Source organism: Chenopodium quinoa, unplaced genomic scaffold, assembly GCF_001683475.1.
Source record: "Chenopodium quinoa cultivar QQ74 unplaced genomic scaffold, ASM168347v1, whole genome shotgun sequence".
NCBI classification, from domain to species: Eukaryota; Viridiplantae; Streptophyta; class Magnoliopsida; order Caryophyllales; family Amaranthaceae; genus Chenopodium; species Chenopodium quinoa.
The window spans coordinates 2,714,047-2,733,904 of record NW_018744790.1 but is presented as its reverse complement, the minus strand read 5'-3'; the positions used below and the strand labels follow the sequence as shown (position 1 = coordinate 2,733,904).

At 29.8% G+C, this 19,858-nt stretch overlaps 1 protein-coding gene across 1 annotated transcript; it reads left to right on the top strand.

The window, feature by feature from the left end:
- The first annotated feature begins 1,414 nt into the window (after window positions 1-1,414).
- On the top strand, window positions 1,415-4,164 carry LOC110703887 (protein FAR1-RELATED SEQUENCE 5-like). The gene is made up of 2 exons (XM_021881667.1): window positions 1,415-1,819; window positions 4,081-4,164. Exons 1-2 carry the CDS (start codon window positions 1,415-1,417, stop codon window positions 4,162-4,164), a joined length of 489 nt encoding a protein of 162 aa, XP_021737359.1.
- The last annotated feature ends 15,694 nt before the right edge of the window (window positions 4,165-19,858 follow it).

Sequence of the window (19,858 nt, the reverse complement as noted above, 5' to 3'; positions counted from 1 at the left end):
TATATTTATCTTAAACCTGACCATATCATTTATGTCCTGAGTAATTTATTATCTATTTTCTTGACTAATATAACTTTATTCCTGACTATTATAATCTAATTTCTGATTCGAACAATATTTTGACTATTTTTTGTTACTGAAATTAGATTATTAAAATTGTTTCAATTTAATTTCTGATTGAAACAATTTTATTCCTGAAATTTACATTTTAATTCCTGATATATTCTAATTTTTGTATATTTATCATTTATTTCCTGAGTAATTTATTATGTATTTTCTTGACTAATATAACTTTATTCCTGACTATAATAATCTAATTTCTGATTCGAACAATTTTTTGATATTTTGACTATTTTTTGTTACTGAAATTAAATTAATAAAATTGTTTCAATTTAATTTCTGATTGAAACAATTTTATTCTTGAAATATATAATCTAATTCCTGATATATTCAAATTAATTCCTAATCAAAATTTTTTAATACCTGACATACAAAATTTAATTCCTGACAAAACAAAACTAATAAGTGACATAAATAATCTAATTTCTGAAAAAATAATCAACAACATATTATAATCAGATACATTATTATTATTTCTGACTGATATTATCTATTTCCTGATTAAACATAAACCTAAACCTGACTGAGATTATTTATTTCCTGACTAGTATTTAGTAATTCCTGATTTAAATAATGTAATTCCTGACTAAGACATGAAAATTCTAAAGTATCATAAATTTAAAGAATATTTATTTACTGTGTATAATATTTTATTTCCTGACAAAAATAAATTATGATATGTTTCATATATACTTTTCTTGTAGATTATTACAAATATGACAAGGATGAAAACATAAGTAAATGTCTAGCAGGTTATACTGTATCAGACTACAATGAGGGATTTGTTTTATACAAAGCTCATTCAAGGTCTGTTGGTTTCAGTGTCAGAAAATCAACAAAGAGAAGAGATAATAATGATAAATTGTATGAGTTTTATTTTAGATGTTCTAAAGAAGGGCATACAAAGGGTAAAATGAAGATGGCAGGTGAACAAAATTCAGTGGAAATACGCATGTTGGGTAAAACTGATGAAAAAAAGAGAAAAGATAGGGAGGTAAATGAGACAAGAACTGGATGCAAAGCTCATATTCGTTTCAAGAAAACCAAAGAAGGAAGTTTCGAAGCTGTTACACATGAGTTGGAGCATAATCATGAATTGGTTATAGCAGTTCAACGTCATCATTTAAGATCAGAAAGGCAAATATCAGCACCAATGGGTGAACTAATTGAAAGCGTGGTTGAAAGTGGTATCAAACCAATGGATGCTTACAATTATATCACCAATGAAGCTGGAGGAGAATAATGTGTAGGTCATACTAAGAGAGACCATCTTAACTATGTATCAAGGGTGAAAATGAGTATGGTTGAAGGTGGAGACATGCAGAATGTATTGGATACCCTTCAAGAGAGAGCAGATAATGATCCTTCATTCTTTTATAGACTGAAATTTGGAGAAGAAAACAATGTGGTGAGCTATTTTTGGCGTGATTCTCAAATGCTTGAAGATTTCAAAGCCTATGGTGATGTTTTAATCTTCGATACAACATACAGAACAAACAAATATGGGTTGATATGTGCACCATTTGTTGGTATAAACTGTCACTGGAGAACAACAATGTTTGGATGTGCATTCATAAGTGACGAAAAGACTGACACATTTGTTTGGCTTCTTAAAATTTTCAAAAAGTCGATGTGTGGAATCGAACCAAAATCAATCTTCACTGATCAGGATCTTGCAATGAGTAACGCCATACCAGAGGTAAGAATTTTTGTCTTCATAATATATTGTTTCTGGATTAGAATAACTTAATAACTGATAAAAACAGATCAATACCTGACAGAAATTATATAATTCCTGATAAATATCTGTTTAATTCTTGACTAATAATATATGTTTCATGTTCATAATTTAATGTAATATAATTCCTGATCAAAAATATATTAATTCTGATAAAATAAAGGCAATACCTGACTAAGATATATTAATAAGTTCAAATAATTAATATTGATTGACAGGATCTTATTCATGATAGCAAGATCCTTAATCCTGATATAAGTTTTCTAATACCTGATCGAAATTAAGTCATTACTAATTCAAATTTATTTAATTTCATTTCAAGTTTATTTCTGAGCAAAATGTTATAATTACTGAGTAAAATATTCTTATTTCTGATTGTGATAATTTCATTTCAAGTTTATTTCTGAGCAAAATGTTATAATTACTGAGTAAAATATTCTTATTTTTTATTGTGATAATTTATTTTATTTCTGAAATAAATATGGAATATATAACAAATTAATAAAATTCCTGACTAAAATAATATAATTCCTGACGAAAAATTATTAATACTAAAAAAAACAATATATGAATAAAAACCAACAAAACCATATCATTTTAAACCATATCTGAATAAATCTTTTGATAATAAAAACAGGAAATACAGAAACATAAACATAAAAGCATATCATATTTTCCATATATTTTAATGATATTGATTGTGACTAGAAATTAACAGAAAAAAAAAAGATAAAGAAAAAACCCTAAAATCATAATCTTCTTGTTGTTCTTCCTCAGATATTAAACTTGTTTTTTCTTTTGATCTTCTTTTTGTTCTTTCTCTTCTTTCTTGTGTTGATCTTCTTCTTTCTGCTTTTTGTTCTGTGTTTCCTGCCATATCTCTTGTGCTCCCTTTCTCTTGCTTAGTTCTTCGATTTCATTCTTTTCAACTTTTTCATAGAGCTTCATCAATCCATTCTTCACTCTATCTCTTCTATCCAACAGATCATTTAATTTTTTTTCAAAGTTATCAATTGCATTTTCTTCTGGATCGTTTGATGAGGTAGAAGACTGAGAATTGTTTTGCATATTTGAGAAATATTGAGGATCGTTTGATGAAGTAGAAGACTGAGAATTGTTTTGCATTTTTGAGGAATATTGAAAAAAAGTTTGTTTTAGGGGAGAGAATATACCAAAGTACAAAAACATGCAAAATGTTAAGTAAATAATACTTTTATAGACAAATAAAAAATATTTAAAAAAAAAAGATAATTTTTAAATATATTCCTTTTTTTTATTATTACATTGTTTTGGTCCTTATCCAGTACCTCAAGTACAATTCTGATTATTACATTTTTTTAGTCCTTATCCAAAACTCCAAGTGAACACTAAGACTATTAATTCCTGACCAAAATATACTAATACCTTTCATAATTCATCTAAAATCAGACCAAAATATACTAATTCCTGACCAAAATATGCTAATTCCTGATTAAAATCATTATATTCCTGATATGCATTTCTTCTTGTTTGTGGGTGATGACTTATTCCAAGACACCTTGTAACCTACAATAACATATAATAGATGTTAGTTTATGCAACAATATTTCAACAAACATAAGTTATTCACATTTTAGGCATACAGACCTGTTCACTGTGGTGGTTGGGCACCATAATGAGGATAACCAGGGGGTGGACAAGTCCCATTTTGCTTCATCCTGTACTCAATGATACAGTCAGCCAAAAAACTAGGGTCATCTGAAACGTAATGAGTGATTTATAAAACTCAAGAATAAGTTTTCCTATGTTGCTTGTACAGTTACAATTTAGCTCAAATATGTGTAATATATAAAGAAATTGAAGTTAAGATGCAAAGTTGAATTATAAAGGAAATGATTATAAAAGGAAAAAAGTTACTGTTTTTTAGCCGTTTATTGGGACCCAAATGGCAGAATTACAATGGAAGATTAATTTGACTGATAATCTGACATATATGTTGATTTTAAAAATAAGTTTAAATAAAAAGTCTAAAAATATTTAACTACTGACCTAAAGATATTTATACCTGATTTAAATTTTCTATTATCTGACTAAAATATGTTAATTTCTAACTCTGATATTGTTATGCCTGAGTAAAAATATACAAATGTCTTACATAATTTATGTAATTCCTGACTAAATGTTTTTAATTTCTGATTATAATAGTCATATTGCTGACTACAGTAATTTAATTTATGTTGCAGGTTTATCCAAACTCAAGACATATGTCTATGGCATTTGCAAAAGAATTTTGTGTCACACTTTGGAACTCTAAAAACCCATCCTGAATTCAAAAATATGTTTCACAAATGCTTAAGTGGATGTGATTCTGAATCTGACTTTGAAGATTGTTGGCACAAGATGGTTCAAAAACATGGTCTAGAGAAAAAAGAATGGTTTGATAGGTTATACGGTCTACGAGATAAATGGTGCACAACATTGAGCAAGGATATTTTCTCAGCTGGAATTCTTTCATCTCAAAGGGTAGAAGTAACAAACAGAGCAATTTCATTTAAGGCCAACAAAACCACAAAGCTTTTGGAGTTCTTTCACATTTTTGAGGCTACTGTGAAAAGATGGAGAAGCACTGAAAAGAGTGACAACTTCAGATGTACTACTGAGAGACCAAGAACAACAACAAAGATATTAAAACATGCGACTGAAGTTTATACTCTAAACTTATACAAGGATTTTAGGCTGGAATTTGAAACAAGTCTTGGAGCATATGCAAGAGAAAAAGCCACTTCAATGCAATATGTCAAATTCTTTGATGTTTATCTTGATGAAGATTATATGCACACCTATCAAGTCATATATTACACTCAAAACAATGAGTTTATGTGTTCTTGTATGTGCTTCACAGAGACTGGATTGCTGTGCTTTCACATTATCAAGATAATGCAAATGTACAGCATACATGCTATTCCAGAGAGATACATTCTGAAACGTTGGACCAAGCTTGCTAAATCAAACATTTGGGATGGCAGTGAATCAGGTACGTACATACTTTGTTATTTTAAAATTTATTACTTGTTTATTTAGTATAAAAAAATAATCTTTATTCCTGAGATAAACATTTTAATTACTGTCATAAATAATTTGCTGACATAGATGAAAACTTAATGTCTGATGTGAAAAATATAATACATGAAAAAGATAATATTATTCCTGATTGAAACAAGTTTATTCCTGAAGCATACAGTTTAATTCCTGATATATTTAAATTAATTCCTGAATAAAATTTAAAATACCTGTCATACATATTTTAATTCCTGACCAAAGAAATCTTAAAGCTGACAAACTTTATCTTATTCCTGATCCTTTCTAATTTATAATAACTAATTTCTGATTGAAACATTTTTATTCCTGAAACAATCTAATTCCTATGTAATCAAAAAATTTAATACCTGACACACATAATTTAATTCCTGACAAAACAAATCTAATAAATGAAAAAAATAATCTAATTCCTGAACATAATGAACACTGAACAACATATTATAATGTTATACCAATAATCTTATTCATGAACAAAATATTATAATATCTGATATATATTTTATTATTTCTGATATAAAATCAGATTTATTACAAACATAAAATTATATAAATATTTAAAAACTTATACATTGGTACCACTTCCTGCTTCATTAGGAAGCCTTTCAGTACCATCAGCATTAAAAATTCTAATATAAATGTTATAATGATCATGGTAAACATCAAGTCTGTCTCCAACAACTATGTTGTTCGCAGCTACAAAGTTTTCTCATTCACGATCAATCAACATACCACCACAACCTGTATTTGCTGGTATGCTTATGACTCTTACTTCCCAAAATCTATCTTCTCTGCCATTCTTCCCAGCAAAGACTCTAACAAAGTTCTTGAATTTCAGAAGAAAAAGCTTCCAATCTTCAGGAAGACCCTGAAAGAAAAAAAAATGATATCATTTAATCTTTACTAAAACACAAAACAAATTTATAAATTTAAAACTTAATGTAATATATTTACCATACTAATCCGATCAATTGGTTTAACAATAATAGTACACTTCTCCTTATTTGCGTAGAAATCAGCCATTATTTTGATGATTGATTAGATGAAGAAAAATATAAGTTATTTTTACAAGAATGCACCTTTTATAGAACACAATAGAGGTTGTTATAATATAACTCTTTTAATAGAAAAAAATTAATTTAGAACAGCCTTTAAATAGAAAAGAGTTATGTATGAACAGTAATAATTAATCTGTAATTACTTTTGATAACATCCTTTAAAAATTGATAATAGCCTTTAAATCAATTTTGTCAGAAAATTTATGGCTGAAACAGAAAAAAAATATTATGGCATAGCTCGTTGCTGACTTTTCTTACATTTTTCATGATATAAATAATTTTATTTCTGATATTATAATATTATTGAAGCAAAAAATTTTATCATTATTCATGAGCTGCATTCTTTTCTGAGTAAAATTGCCTTATTACTAACAAAAATGTAGTAATCTTTTTTTTTTTATTAGGAAATTCAACCACAGATCATTAATTAATAAACACTCTTTGGAGACAATCAATAACAAAGAATTTTTACAACCTTGTGACAATATGTCAAGGGAATGAAGAAGCATCAAAAATATGTGATGATGCTTTGGAACAAATGTACAAATCTGTAAGGAAAGTGTTCCAAACAAATGAAGAAAAAATTCGTGAACTTGATGAAGAAGAAGAAAGAAGAAATACAGTAAAAGATCCAAAACAACCAAAAACAAAGGGAAGGCCAAAGAAGAACAAAAGAATTAGAGGACATTTTGAAAGAAGAAGAACAGCAACAAGAGATCCAAATGAGTTTGGAACAATAACTCCTAATCCACAACTCATTTAATTCATCCCTATTGCTGCATTCTTCTATCATAAAGCCAATCTTCAAATTTTTTTATTTTATTATTCAAGATAATTGTAAACAATACTATATTTTGGCATTTTGAGGTTTGATTACTTCTGAAAAAAATTATTTTATTTTCTGATTAGATCAATGTTATTCCTGACTAACCTTACTTTATTACTGACTTTAAAAGTCTTATTGCTGAGTAACTGAAGTTTATTCCTGACATCCAAAATTTTATTCCTGACTAAACTAATTTTAATCCTGATTTACACAATTTCATGCCTGATTTAATTTCTGATAACTCAATTTTATTACTGACTATTACATTTTAACTTCTGATAACCGAGTTTTAATTCCCGAGTTAATTCTTGACTTCTAGAATCTTATTCTTAAGTAAACTAATTGTATTACTGACTAACACAATATCATTCCTGACTTTAAAAATCTTATTCCTGACTAACTCAAGTTTATTCCTGACTGACTCAACTCTATTCCTGATTTAAAAAATCTTATTCCTGATTAACTCAAGTTTATTCCTGACTAACTCAAGTTTATTCTTGTCTAAATGAAGTTTATTCCTGACTAACTCAAGTTTATTCCTGACTAACAAAATTTTATTCTTCACCAAAGGAATTTAATTGCTAATATAAATAAAATAATTCCTGAGAAGAGTAATTTAATTTATGACAAACATATTCTTCATTTTAAGTTTGATATTTAAAATTTTTAAAATTAACATTTGATATTAATTTCTGACACAAGTATTTTAATATCTGACTAATATATAGATGTATGATTAATAGAAAACAGATTTAATAGAAAATATATACATATACAAACCAAATTTATAAGTATCTATACAAAAGAAAACTAATGCCTAACTACAAAAAAAAATATATGTACATGTATGATTAATTGTTTAAAAAAAAATCTAATCTTCCTCTTCATTTTGCTGAAGCTGTTGATCAATTTCCAATTAATGCTGCTCTTTTTCTAGTTGTTTTTGCATCAACTTCCACTGCCTCTCTTTTTCCTTTTGAATGGCTTCCTTTGCTTTCTCATATTGGGCCTCTAGCTTCTTTCTTGCAGGTTGAGCTTTCCAAATTTTGTGCTTGTTAATTGAAAACTCAATGCAATCATTCCACAATTTCTTCCGCAAAAAATTCTCTTCTCTAGTAGCCATCTGATAAGCAAGTTGGCATCTATATATCTTCCGATTTTGCTTCTACAAATTTATATAAAAAACAAAATAAGATCACTAAAAAACAATAGGTAAAAATCCAAAAACAAAGGAGAAAAAATACTTACATATTTCAAGTCGACAAGACCTCCAGCTATACCATTGTAATTTTTCATACACATTAATGTAAAAAGGCCACAATCCTCATTTTCATGGCTTGTTTGCCATGTAAACTTAGGTTCATGCCATTCCAATTGTTCCAAATTTGTGTCACCATGTCGATGTTCATGCTTTTTCAAAAAAATACCAACAGCTCTAATCTGTAATTATAAATATATAAATTATAAAATTTAAAAGCATCTAAAAGTATAATTTTCACAAATTTAATTTAAAATTATCTTACCAGCACTCTGTCTATTCCATTTAATTTATCTCGATCGATATCAGTCCTGTTATTTATCCAATCTATTCTTGGACCAATACCATCAATGAAATTGAAAACCAGCAGAGTATGATGATTATCGAACGCAATGGGAAAGAATAGCTGCAAAATAAATAAAACATAATTTTCACAATAAGTAACACATTTATTAACTGACTAAAAGAAGCAAATATCAGATTAAAAGATCATAAAATCTGAGTAAAACATTTATATTCCTGACTTACAGAATTTTATTACTGACTAACACAATTTTTTTCCTGACTAAAACAATTTTATTCCTGGCTAAAACAATATTATTCCTGACTAAAACAATTTAATTCCTTACTATACAATTTTAATCCTGACTAACACGGATTAATTACTAACATAAATAAATTATTTCCTGATTAAAGTAATATAATTCCTGATTTAAAATAATATAAAATCTGACTAATAAAAGCTTGTATCATACTAGGTTTAGCTTATTCCTGAATATACAATATACAAAGAAATAAAGTTAAAAATTTACCAAATCGGCTTCGGCTATGTTGAATGAAGGAAAACGCTTAACCCACTTGCAAATGTTGTCATAAATGTCCTCACCTTTATGCATATTCAATTGACAATCCATCTCCATTTTTACCAATTCCTCTTTACACTTATTATACTCTACTGGGTTATTTTTCAAAGTTTTCAAAATTGCCTCCTTTTTCTTTATGTTAGCAACTTCTTTTCTGTAAATTGCCCTTTTTTCTAAGTATCTCCATGTAAGATTCTGCAAAACAAAAAAAATATATTAAATACAGTATATTATAAATAAAATTTATTTCTGAATGAAGTAAAGAAAGAAAAAAAAACTTACAGCAACTTCAGTTTGAAAAACAAATCTTTTATATTGAAAAACTCCTCTGTCAGTTATTTTACTCTCTTCAATGTTGAGCACAGTAGCCCAAGTATCATGAATAGCAGAATTAACCCACTCAGACGGACGTAGGGAACAGAACTCCTCCTTTACCAAAATAAGATCACTCTGTTCAGGATCTTCAGTGGGAAACTGACAGATAACAGTACCTATATCTTCTACGTAAAGACTGTTGTTACGCCTCTTAACTCCCTCATCTTCACCAGTAGGATCTAACTCAAGCTGCTCAAAATAGTGCATAAAAAACAAGTAATCACACATGTATAATTCATGTTCAGTCAATATTTTTAGATACAAAGGCTTGTTTTCTTGCAAATTCCTACACACAATCTTGTCTTTATTTTGAATTTGAATCTTGTGAATAGGTGGTAGAACCCAATCTAAACCACCAGCTGCTACCAATCTCTCCTCCTGCCTTTGTCTTAATTCATGAATTCTCTTTTCCCTTTTTCCAGAATATTTATCAGCTGGTATCATAGTAGATTCACCAGGAACATCTGTAGGACTAGGAATTCTATCAACATCAATTAACTCAATGTGTGTTTTGGGAGGTTGTTTTTCTGATACTATAAACTCATCATCATCAACACTAGGAGGAGCAGGAGTTTTATCTATTAGAATAATGTCACCAGTAGCAGCAGTAGGAGACTCCAAAGGAATAGAATCAATAGGAATAGGAATAGATTCAGCAGCAACAGTTTTATTCCTCAGCAATTCTAAAACAGCACATGCATCTCTAGGCTGAGGTTGTTCTTCCTACAAGGAAAAAAAATATATATATCAAACAAAAGTTTTCTAAATCATGAAAATAATAATCTATACTACATAATATAAATCATAACAAAAGTAATTTAATTTCCTGACTATGACAAGTTTATTCCTGACTAACAAAAACTATTTCCTGACAATGACAAGTTTATTCCTGACCAAGATAAGTTTATTCCTGAATAATACAATCTAATTCCTGACTACCACAAGTTTATTCCTGACTAACACAATTTAATTCCTGACTACCACAAGTTTATTACTGACTAACACAATCTAATTAATAACAGTGACTAGTTTATTCCTGATGAACTCAATTTAATTCCTGATTAACTCAATATAATTCCTGATTAACTCAATATAATTCCTGATTAACTCAATTTAATTCCTGAATATAACAAGTTTATTCCTGACTAACTCGATCAAATTCCTAACATAAAGAATGTAATTCCTGATATAAGTAATTTAATTCCTGACAATGACAATTTTATTCCTGACTTACTCAATCTTATTCTAATTCACTCAGTATTCCTTAGAAAAATATATAATTTTTGACAAAAACCATTACCTGATGACCTTGATAAATAGCTAAAGCAAGTTCCTCTGTAGCTTTAGACTGAATAACATCATCAGATTTAATAAAAACCTGAAAGCATATGAATAATACAAATAAAAATAAATACAATAATATAGAATAATAAACACATTTATTTTTATAAAATATGATAGTTAAATACAATAACTATTAAAATAAATTATTGAGTTAAAATACAAATATTACACCTTAGATGTGCTGTCATCTTCCTTGTTTTTATCATTTTCTTTTTCAGAAGTTTCTTGAACTTCTTTTTCAGTAACTTGTGCATTTTCTTCTTGGGATACTGGTGTATCTTGAGAAGTAGGAGGAGTAGGAGTAATTAAATGAAATCTAGGCAAAGAAGTATCTCCCTTGAGGAAACTCCTCCCTTCTTGCACAAGCCTAGACTGATTCTCATTCATAGCAGATGAATAAATTTCATTGAGTCCCTTGGGTTTCTTTGGTGTTCTTAGAGGTGATGTGGAACTGAGTAGAACTTCATTACTAACTGAATGCACCTCTTTTTCTGATGGTGTTGTGCCTTCAACTAATTCTGGTTCTGCGGTTGTGTCTTCAACATCACTTCCTTGAACATTATTCAAACCAAGATCATTTGCCTCATTCTCTGGTTCCGTGTTTCCTTGGTTTGCATCCTCTAAATTTTGCTTTGCATCTTCAATTAGATCTTTTTGCAAACCAAGATCAGAAATAACATCATTCACCTATACAAAATAAAGAATAATATCAGATATATATCTAATATGATTTTAATAAGTATAAAAAAATGATAATAAATGTAATCAAACTTACAATTGCATCATACTTAAGTTTTGTTTTATCAAACTGATCCAAATCAATAGCTAAAGTTTTAGTCTGCATTGCAGCTTCAACTATTGCATCAATTTTTGCTAAAAATTCATGATTAAAATAGAAATCATCCTCTCCTTGAGATTGAGATTCTTGTGAATATGATTTTGCTTCATCCTTCAAATCAATAGCAAAGTCTATTTGGTTCTCTGATACAATCTTCAAGTCTCGACCAAATTTCATCATTTTCTTCTTCACAGGCTAATCAACAAATAAAATAAAAAATGAATAAGTAAAATGTAAGAAAGCAACATAATTGTTATTCCTGGCTAATAGTTTCTTATTAGTAAAATGTAAGAAAATAACATAATTCTTATTGCTGATGATAGTAATCTAATTTCTGAGAGTGTTTATCTTATTCCTGACTAATAGTTTTTTTTATTCCTGACAAACAACTTAATTTCTGATGAAAGGAATTTAAATCCTGACAAACAGATACCAATCAAAATAAAATAATAGATTTAAGGATAATATTAGATAATGCTAATTTCTGATAGAAAAAGTATAATTCCTGATAATATGGTAGAAAATCCTGACAATAATAATGTATTCCCAAATTACAGCAATGTAAATAAATCAACAATAACCTTAATATATTAATTTCATTTCCTGACCAAATTTACCATATTCCTGACTAATAGTTTCATATTACTGACTAATAGTTTCTTATTGCTGACAAGTACAACTTAATTTCTAATGAAAAGAATTTAAATCCTGACAAACATATACTATAATCCAAATAAAATATTAAAAAATGCTAATTACTGATAGAAAGTACATAATCCTGATAAAATATAATAATAAATCCTGACAATAATAATATATTATCAAATCAACAACTTTAATATATTAATTTAATTTCCTGACAAAATTTACCATATTCCTGACTAACAGTTTATTATTCCTGATAAAAGTATTCTAATTTCTAATTAAAGCAAATTATAAAAAATCTAAAAATATAATAAAAAGATGGCAGTTTAAACTTACATCGATATCCATATTATCAATTTCAACATCAGTAGGAAACTCTTTAGGAATCTTGTACATTACATATCTAGCTTTGTCATCTATATCCTTCAATTCAAAGCTAGTAGATTGTACAACCTGATCTTCCTTCTTTCTTTCTTTTTTTTTTATCCAAATATTCATCTTCATCACTGTCTTCAATCTTAAACTCAATATTGTCCAGCCTTAAACTTTTAAGAAGAGCTTGTTCAGATTTTCCAGCATATTGTTTTGGTGAGGCAGCAGGGTACAGTTTCACAGTACCATAATCCATATTTTCAGCAACAGACTTAATCCTCTGGTTCAAACTCTCACAGGTCCAGTTCAAAATAAACGGCTTGCGATGTAAAGTTGTCCCAAACTCAAACTTTTGTAAAAATGCAATTACAAAAGCAACTAAACAGCCATTTACTTGTTTAGATTTTGTTTTCAACTCCTTCCCTTCATTTTTTTTCAAAACAAAGGCTTGAAAATCTGCTATTGATGCACATAAGAAGTCCATAGCATAACCAGCCCAGTTGAAAGCCTTAATGAAACGCACATCTTCTAAAGATTTGATGATATTAAAATTAGGAGACTTATCACCAATTGGAGCCAAAAATGTAGACACAGCAAACATAACAAACAACTTTTTAAAATCAGCACCACCATCTCTATATTTCTCAAACATCATCTTATAAGTAATAATATTCACATATGTCTTCTTCTTCTTCCTACCCTGAACAGCTTTTTCTTCTGTTTTCCTCTTCTTTTGATTATGTGCTTCAGCTTCATTTCCCTGTTCAGAGTCATCCTCTATATCCAAACCCAAGAACCTCCTCCACTCTATCTTCAAATATTCATCAGGATTAATTGATTTCTTTATTTTAGAAATCTCTTTCACAGGTATATCAGTAAAAGGAATACCCAACACATCAGCAATATCAGAACTATCAATATGAATTGCATGTTCCTTTTTACCAACAATAAGATTTCTAGCATGAGGATTAAAATGAGTTACTATATAGTTGTACAACTGATGATTGATATTGTCCTGCAAATTCATTTGAAGCAATCCACCAAAACCAATGTCTATAACATCCTTCTTTTGCTCATCACTAAAATCTTCCATAATTGTACAAAGATAACTAGGACCAGATTTAGTACCAATTTCAAGGTCTGAAATATCATCTTCAGTAAGAGCACTGAAAAATAAAAAACATGAATAAGACACACTTATTCCTGAAAAAAATTATGTTATCCCTGATAACAGTAAACTTATTTCTTAGCATAATTATCTTTTAAAACATTTAATTCCTGACTATTATAAATTTTAAAACATATAATTACTGTATGTAATACTGATATTACGATTCCTGAGTATAATTATCTATTTTCTGACTAATATTATCTTAAACCTGACTGAGTTATAATATATGTGAATATTATTATCCTAAAACTGACTATCCATATCTATTTTCTGACAATAACTATCTAATTCCTGACTAATATATGCTAATTCCTGAATGTTATAAATTTTAAAACATTTAATTACTGTATCCAAATATTGATATTACAATTCCTAAGTATTATTATCTATTTTCTGACTAATATTATCTTAAAGCTGATTGAGTTATAATGTATCTAAATATTATTATCCTTAAAATGACTATCCATATCAATTTTCAGACAAAAACTATCTAATTCCTGACTAATATAATCTAATTCCTGGGTATTATAAATCTAAAACATTTAATTACTGCACATTATATTGGTATTACAATTCCTGACTATTATTATCTGTTTCCTGACTAATATAATCTTAAACCTGACTGAGTAAATTTTATTCCTGAATAATATATCATAATACCTGATCAAAAAAATCTAATTCCTGTTTAAGATATGTTAATTCCTGAGTATGATAAATTTGAATACAGACAACAACAACTTAATTTCTGATGAAAAACATCTAAATCCTGAAAAACATATACTATTATCAAAATAAAATAATACAATTAAAGATAATATAATAAAATGCTTATTTCTGATATAAATAATATAATTCCTGACTATATAATAGTCAATCCTCAAAATAATCAAAATTACAACTAATGTAATTAAATCAAAAATAACATAATCCTACACAAGAATATTCAAAGTAAAAACAACAATTTACATTTCATCGAACACCTAGCGTGCATCTGAATATACAAAACAATATTTTTCCGAATTTAAAAAAATTTATTTCGAATATCACACCTCACAGATCGACTTCTTTTAGAACCTTGTTGAGGACCACCCTTCTTAGGATGATGTGAATCATCCCTACAAAACAAGAACAAGAATAAAAAAAAATTACTGAATTTTTTTTAAAAAAAAACGAATAAGCAAAAAATAACTAAAAAATTTATTAACCTTTCTGGCATTTCAACTATCTTCGGAGGCTGTTTTGATGATCTTTTCATATAAACTTTTAAAGGAGAATCATCAACAGGAGGAAGGCCATCCATTAATGTAGGTGAGGAAGACGGAATTTAGGGTTTATGTAAAAAAAAATAAAAATTAAGTACATGCAAGTAAAATATAAGCTAGAAAATGAAGGAGTGATGCGAAATTTTAGGGAAAATGTAGTTAAGTTGAGAGTAATGGAGTGTAATAGAGTGTAACTGCAGAAAACGTGGGGAAGAAGAAGGAGGAGAAAGGCAGAACGTTGGAAGACGTTTTTTTTTAAAAAAAATCAAAAAATGATTGATAATTAATAGTCGGGCCGCGAGCGGGCCGAACTATTAAAAAACGGGCCGCGCACGGGCCTGTAAGTAGAACGGACTCACAATATTTTTCGTTTCAGTCAGGGTTACTCGATCAGGGGTTACTTGAGTTTTTAAGTCAAGGGTTACTTGAGTTTTTAAGTCAAGGGTTACTTGAGTTACTCGGTCAGGACTTACTTGAGTTTTTCAGTCAGGAGTTACTCGAGTTACTCGGTCAGAGGTTACTTGAGTTACTCGATTAGGGGTTACTTGAGAGGTTCGGACAAGGGTTACTCGAGGGGTTTTCTCAGTTAAAGGTTACTCAGTCAGGGTTTACACAAGTTTCTCAATCAGGGCTTACTCGAGTTTCTCGGTCAGGCCGCATTCAAAAAATTGTGACTCGAGTAACCCCTGACCGAGAAACTCGAGTAACCCCTGACCAAGAAACTCAAGTAACCCCGAAAACTTAAGTAACCCCTAACCGAGAAACTCAAGTAACCCCTGTCGTATGGTATTGCAGGCCGCATATAAAAAATTGTGTTAAAACTAGCTAATTCATATATTATTTATCAATATCGTCGATCTATACATACATATTTGTGTTGTATATTCACTCTATTTTAGGTTGTGCGACTGTTATGTGATTTTTTTTAGCACAATTCTTAGACAAAATATGCACAGGTAGATAACATATAAGGGTACTTAGCTTGTATACTGCATAATGATAAAATTTTGTCTATAGATTTGGTGATTATAATGGGTAAATAGATATTATATTGCATAACTATTGAACCGATTAATATGACGATAAAATTTTAGTTTTGAATCCCTCTATAGACTACGGGTAACAGGAAACGACTTTCCTTAGCTTGTGTAGTGCATATTTTTATCATTTTTAATCAATAAAATAACAATATAAAAAATGAAAAGGAATAAAATAACAGCAATAAAATATTTTCATATCACATTCCGTAAAAAATATATTGACCATTATTGTGGTGATTGGTGAATAGAATTTTAATAATTAATTTGTTAATGTAAATATGTCGATTTTTACTAATTGAATTATTTTTGTTTCGTTTTTATGAAATTAAAATTTTGATTTTTAAGCCGTGCATCGCACGGGAACTATACTAGTTTATGTAGATGCTAGTATCATGTTATCATAATATTTGTAGACTTTACAAATAAGATATGAAATTGCATTTTACTAATTAAGGTATTAGTAATTAAGGAAGTATATATATACACGATATCATGATGTTACCATAATATTACTAATAGAATTAAGGGTGTAAACTTTTAACATAATTAAGAAATATGTAACTATAAGAAGTGGCATAGTAGTTTACTAATTAAGGAAGTATATTTATGCGCGGCCGCACGGGTGCTATGCTACCATAATATTACTAACAAAATCATGCTCTGACCATTTATCATTATTATCACTATGTTAGACTTTACTAGTTAAATGTGATATTGCATTTTTTCCATAATATTTTATGTAGTCATTTAGAATAACATACGTAGAATATTCTTGTTTTTATATGGAAGCATAAACGTTAAAAAAAAAATTAAAATAATATAATATAAGATAGCGAATCATATAGTTACATTTGTCAGACTCACATTGAGGCGCTTATCTTTTAGTATAGTATAAAGATAGATAGATAATGATAATATGTTCAAATGCAAAGGAGGGAAATCTTAAAAAACTATAAACATGAAAGAGGTGAAAAGAATATTGTAAAGAAAAAAAAGAAGAAATTGATTGTAGGCGTCGTTTGAAGTGCGCCTACGTTAAAAGCATGTTGTGAATATGCTTGGCACTATTAGAAAGTAGGAATTGACATAATACGATTAGGGACAAGAAAAGTAGAGAGCCACCAAAAAGTTTTTAAGGAACTTGTAAACTGTTCACGGATCATTTAAGACAACCACGATTAAGGGACAACGAAAGGCAACAAAGATTGACCCATGAAGGTTACACCCCATTCATAATCCATGAGATTACTAACTCTATATGGTTTGGAACCACGAAAGGAGGATCGGGGATGATGGTACGAAGTGAGTCATGGAGTCACATTCGCCCGTATTAGCCCCTACTCGATTCTTATAGTGAAAAGTGATTCCTGCGATCTCAAAGACATGCAAACAAAGATATTCAATTTGCTCCAAACTAACATTAGGCTAAATTGGTTAAATATTAGTGCAACATATAATTCTAAAATACTAGTGATCACTTTGATTAAACAACAAGATTAAAAAGGAACCTAAACCGGTCGTCCAAATCCTCTTATTGGGCGTGATTTCCAATTACGTATTCCCTTTAACATGCAATATGGTGATAAAAAAATAATAGAATTAACATTAATATTGGAAGAAATTTAACAATAAATCCAACAATATAAAATCGTTAGAAAAATAATAGAAATAAAAGGAACATAATTCTTACTTTGATTTTGTTTACTTGCAACTATAAAACAATAAACGAGTTCGTAACTTTAAGGAAATAAATAAAAATAACAATTAAATTAAATTAAATAGAGTTTATTTGGGGCCAAACCCTCAAACAGTTCTACCTTTCACGCCTTGGTTTAAGCACAGAACCTCGAGTAAAGTACGGACTCCTTGGAGTGATTAAGGAAGGAATTTTGAAAGTATAAGGTAGGCTAGTGTTTAGGCTAGAGCATAGAAAAGAGAAAAGAGAACTAATTGGTGCCCCATACATCAGAAATGAGGGGGTATTTATAGGGAAAATGAGTAGAGGGAACACACGGAACCCTAAAAAACCCTAAAGACACTGTCGCGACATGGAAAATAATGCCATGACATGGGAAACCCTTATGTGACGCGGGGTAATATGGACTGACGCGGAAAATAATTAACCTACGGGAGTCAAAACTCATGAAGGGTTTACGCGGAAAAGAAACGAAGTTGTTCCGTGTCACGGTACAGGCACCGTGTCACGGGGGAATATGCCGTGGCGCGGAAATATGTTTTTACCCTAATTACGTTCAGCCTTTTAAGTGCCAATTCATAATTTCGGGTCATTTCAAGTTTATTATTTATTAATTGGGCTAAAATAATAAATAATAAAAAATGAATAAAAAGGTTTGGGCCAAAATAAAAATTGAACTATGCTTTGTCTAAACATTAAGACGATCAATTGACTATTTTATGAACTGAATTTAATTGAATATGATTTTTAAGCACTCTCGAGATTAAAAACTAAACCCGACCAATAATGGCGGTGAAAGATTGTTCATCATCGAGTTTGGTTTCGGGGAGACATTTTTAGATGTCTACACTGACCATCATTTATTTTGATTTTATCAAAGTATAAAAATCCCAAAAATTTGAAGATGTATTGAGTAAATGGATTATTTTTGCAATTTCATCATTAATCATTTCATGATAACTGTTAGTCTGCTAGGGTTTTTTTTTTTTTTTTTGACTATCAAATAATTAAGCAAAATAGGGAAGATACAAACTAGCTACCCTTCCTTGCTGCAACGACAAGGTTATGGGCCTTTGCTACTTTACATCTCTTTACTTTCTTAATTGAAAAACAGGTAAAATTCCTAGTGAAAGGCTTAAGTTGTTCCACCACTTACTTTACCTCCCTTTTCACGTTGTTTTCGTCTTCATAAGCTCTTACGAGCTCCAAGGAGTCAGTGAGAAGGGTGATGCTTTTTCCACCCAGAGTAGGATTCTTTACAGCTTTGAGTGCTGCGCAATAGCTTCTGCTTGCGCTGAGGATACTCTGAAGACTGTTGCTTGGCCTATATCAATTATCACTCCTCTTTCTTTTGTTACCCATCCTACAGCAGCTCTCCAACTGGAGTTCTGATCTGAAGTACCCTTCCAAGCTTCATCTACAATAATAATGATGTTCTGTTGGTGTTCATCGCTGCCTGTGGAGATAGCCTCACTCTGCTTAGCCTTGTCCTGTCGCCTTCATCTCCCTTCAACCCATGAGTTCCTAATCTGATTTTTTTTCCTTGAGACCATCTATTTTTCTATATACCAGCTAGTGATATAATTGAGTGCGGTGATGCAGCGTCATTCTTGAAAATAACATTATTTCTTGTGAGCCAAATGCTCCACAAAATGCTAACAAATTCCATAAGCGTATCTCCCTGGTTGTCATCATAGGAGAAAAGATAAGAGATGAAGTTATAAACCCACTTGTTGATTTCCAAGTCCTTCCCCACTTCTGCGTTGATACCTAAGTTGTTGCACTTCCATACTCTCAAAGTTGTGTCACAGTCCCTAAAGATGTGAGCTGAAGTTTCTTCTTTGAGGTTACATAATTTGCATAAATTACAGACACCGATACCTCTTTTTTTGTAGGTTGCTAGAAGTAGGGAGAGCGTTGTTGATGAGCTTCCATATAAAAATCTTGTGTTTCGGCCAGATTTTGGAAGTCCACCACTTCCTCCACATAATTGTACCGGGCTTAGAGTTGTTTTGGTCACTCTGTAAGTGCCAATAACAAGCCTTAGTTAGAGTATTTTCCTGTGTCTAACGGCCCCCAATCCCATCCATCCTCGCTGCAGCTCCTGTTAGGAAAAATGGCCAGAATGTCTCTTACCAACTCAGGATTAAACCATTTCCATACGAACCCCACACGCC

What these genes read in the sequence shown, in the direction of transcription:
- LOC110703887 (XM_021881667.1), top strand. Translation starts at nt 1,415, where the DNA reads ATGAGTATGGTTGAAGGTGGAGACATGCAGAATGTATTGGATACCCTT. An exon ending in TGAGTAACGCCATACCAGAG is followed by an intron (nt 1,820 to 4,080) that starts GTAAGAATTTTT and finishes TTTATGTTGCAG; the next exon opens with GTTTATCCAAACTCAAGACA.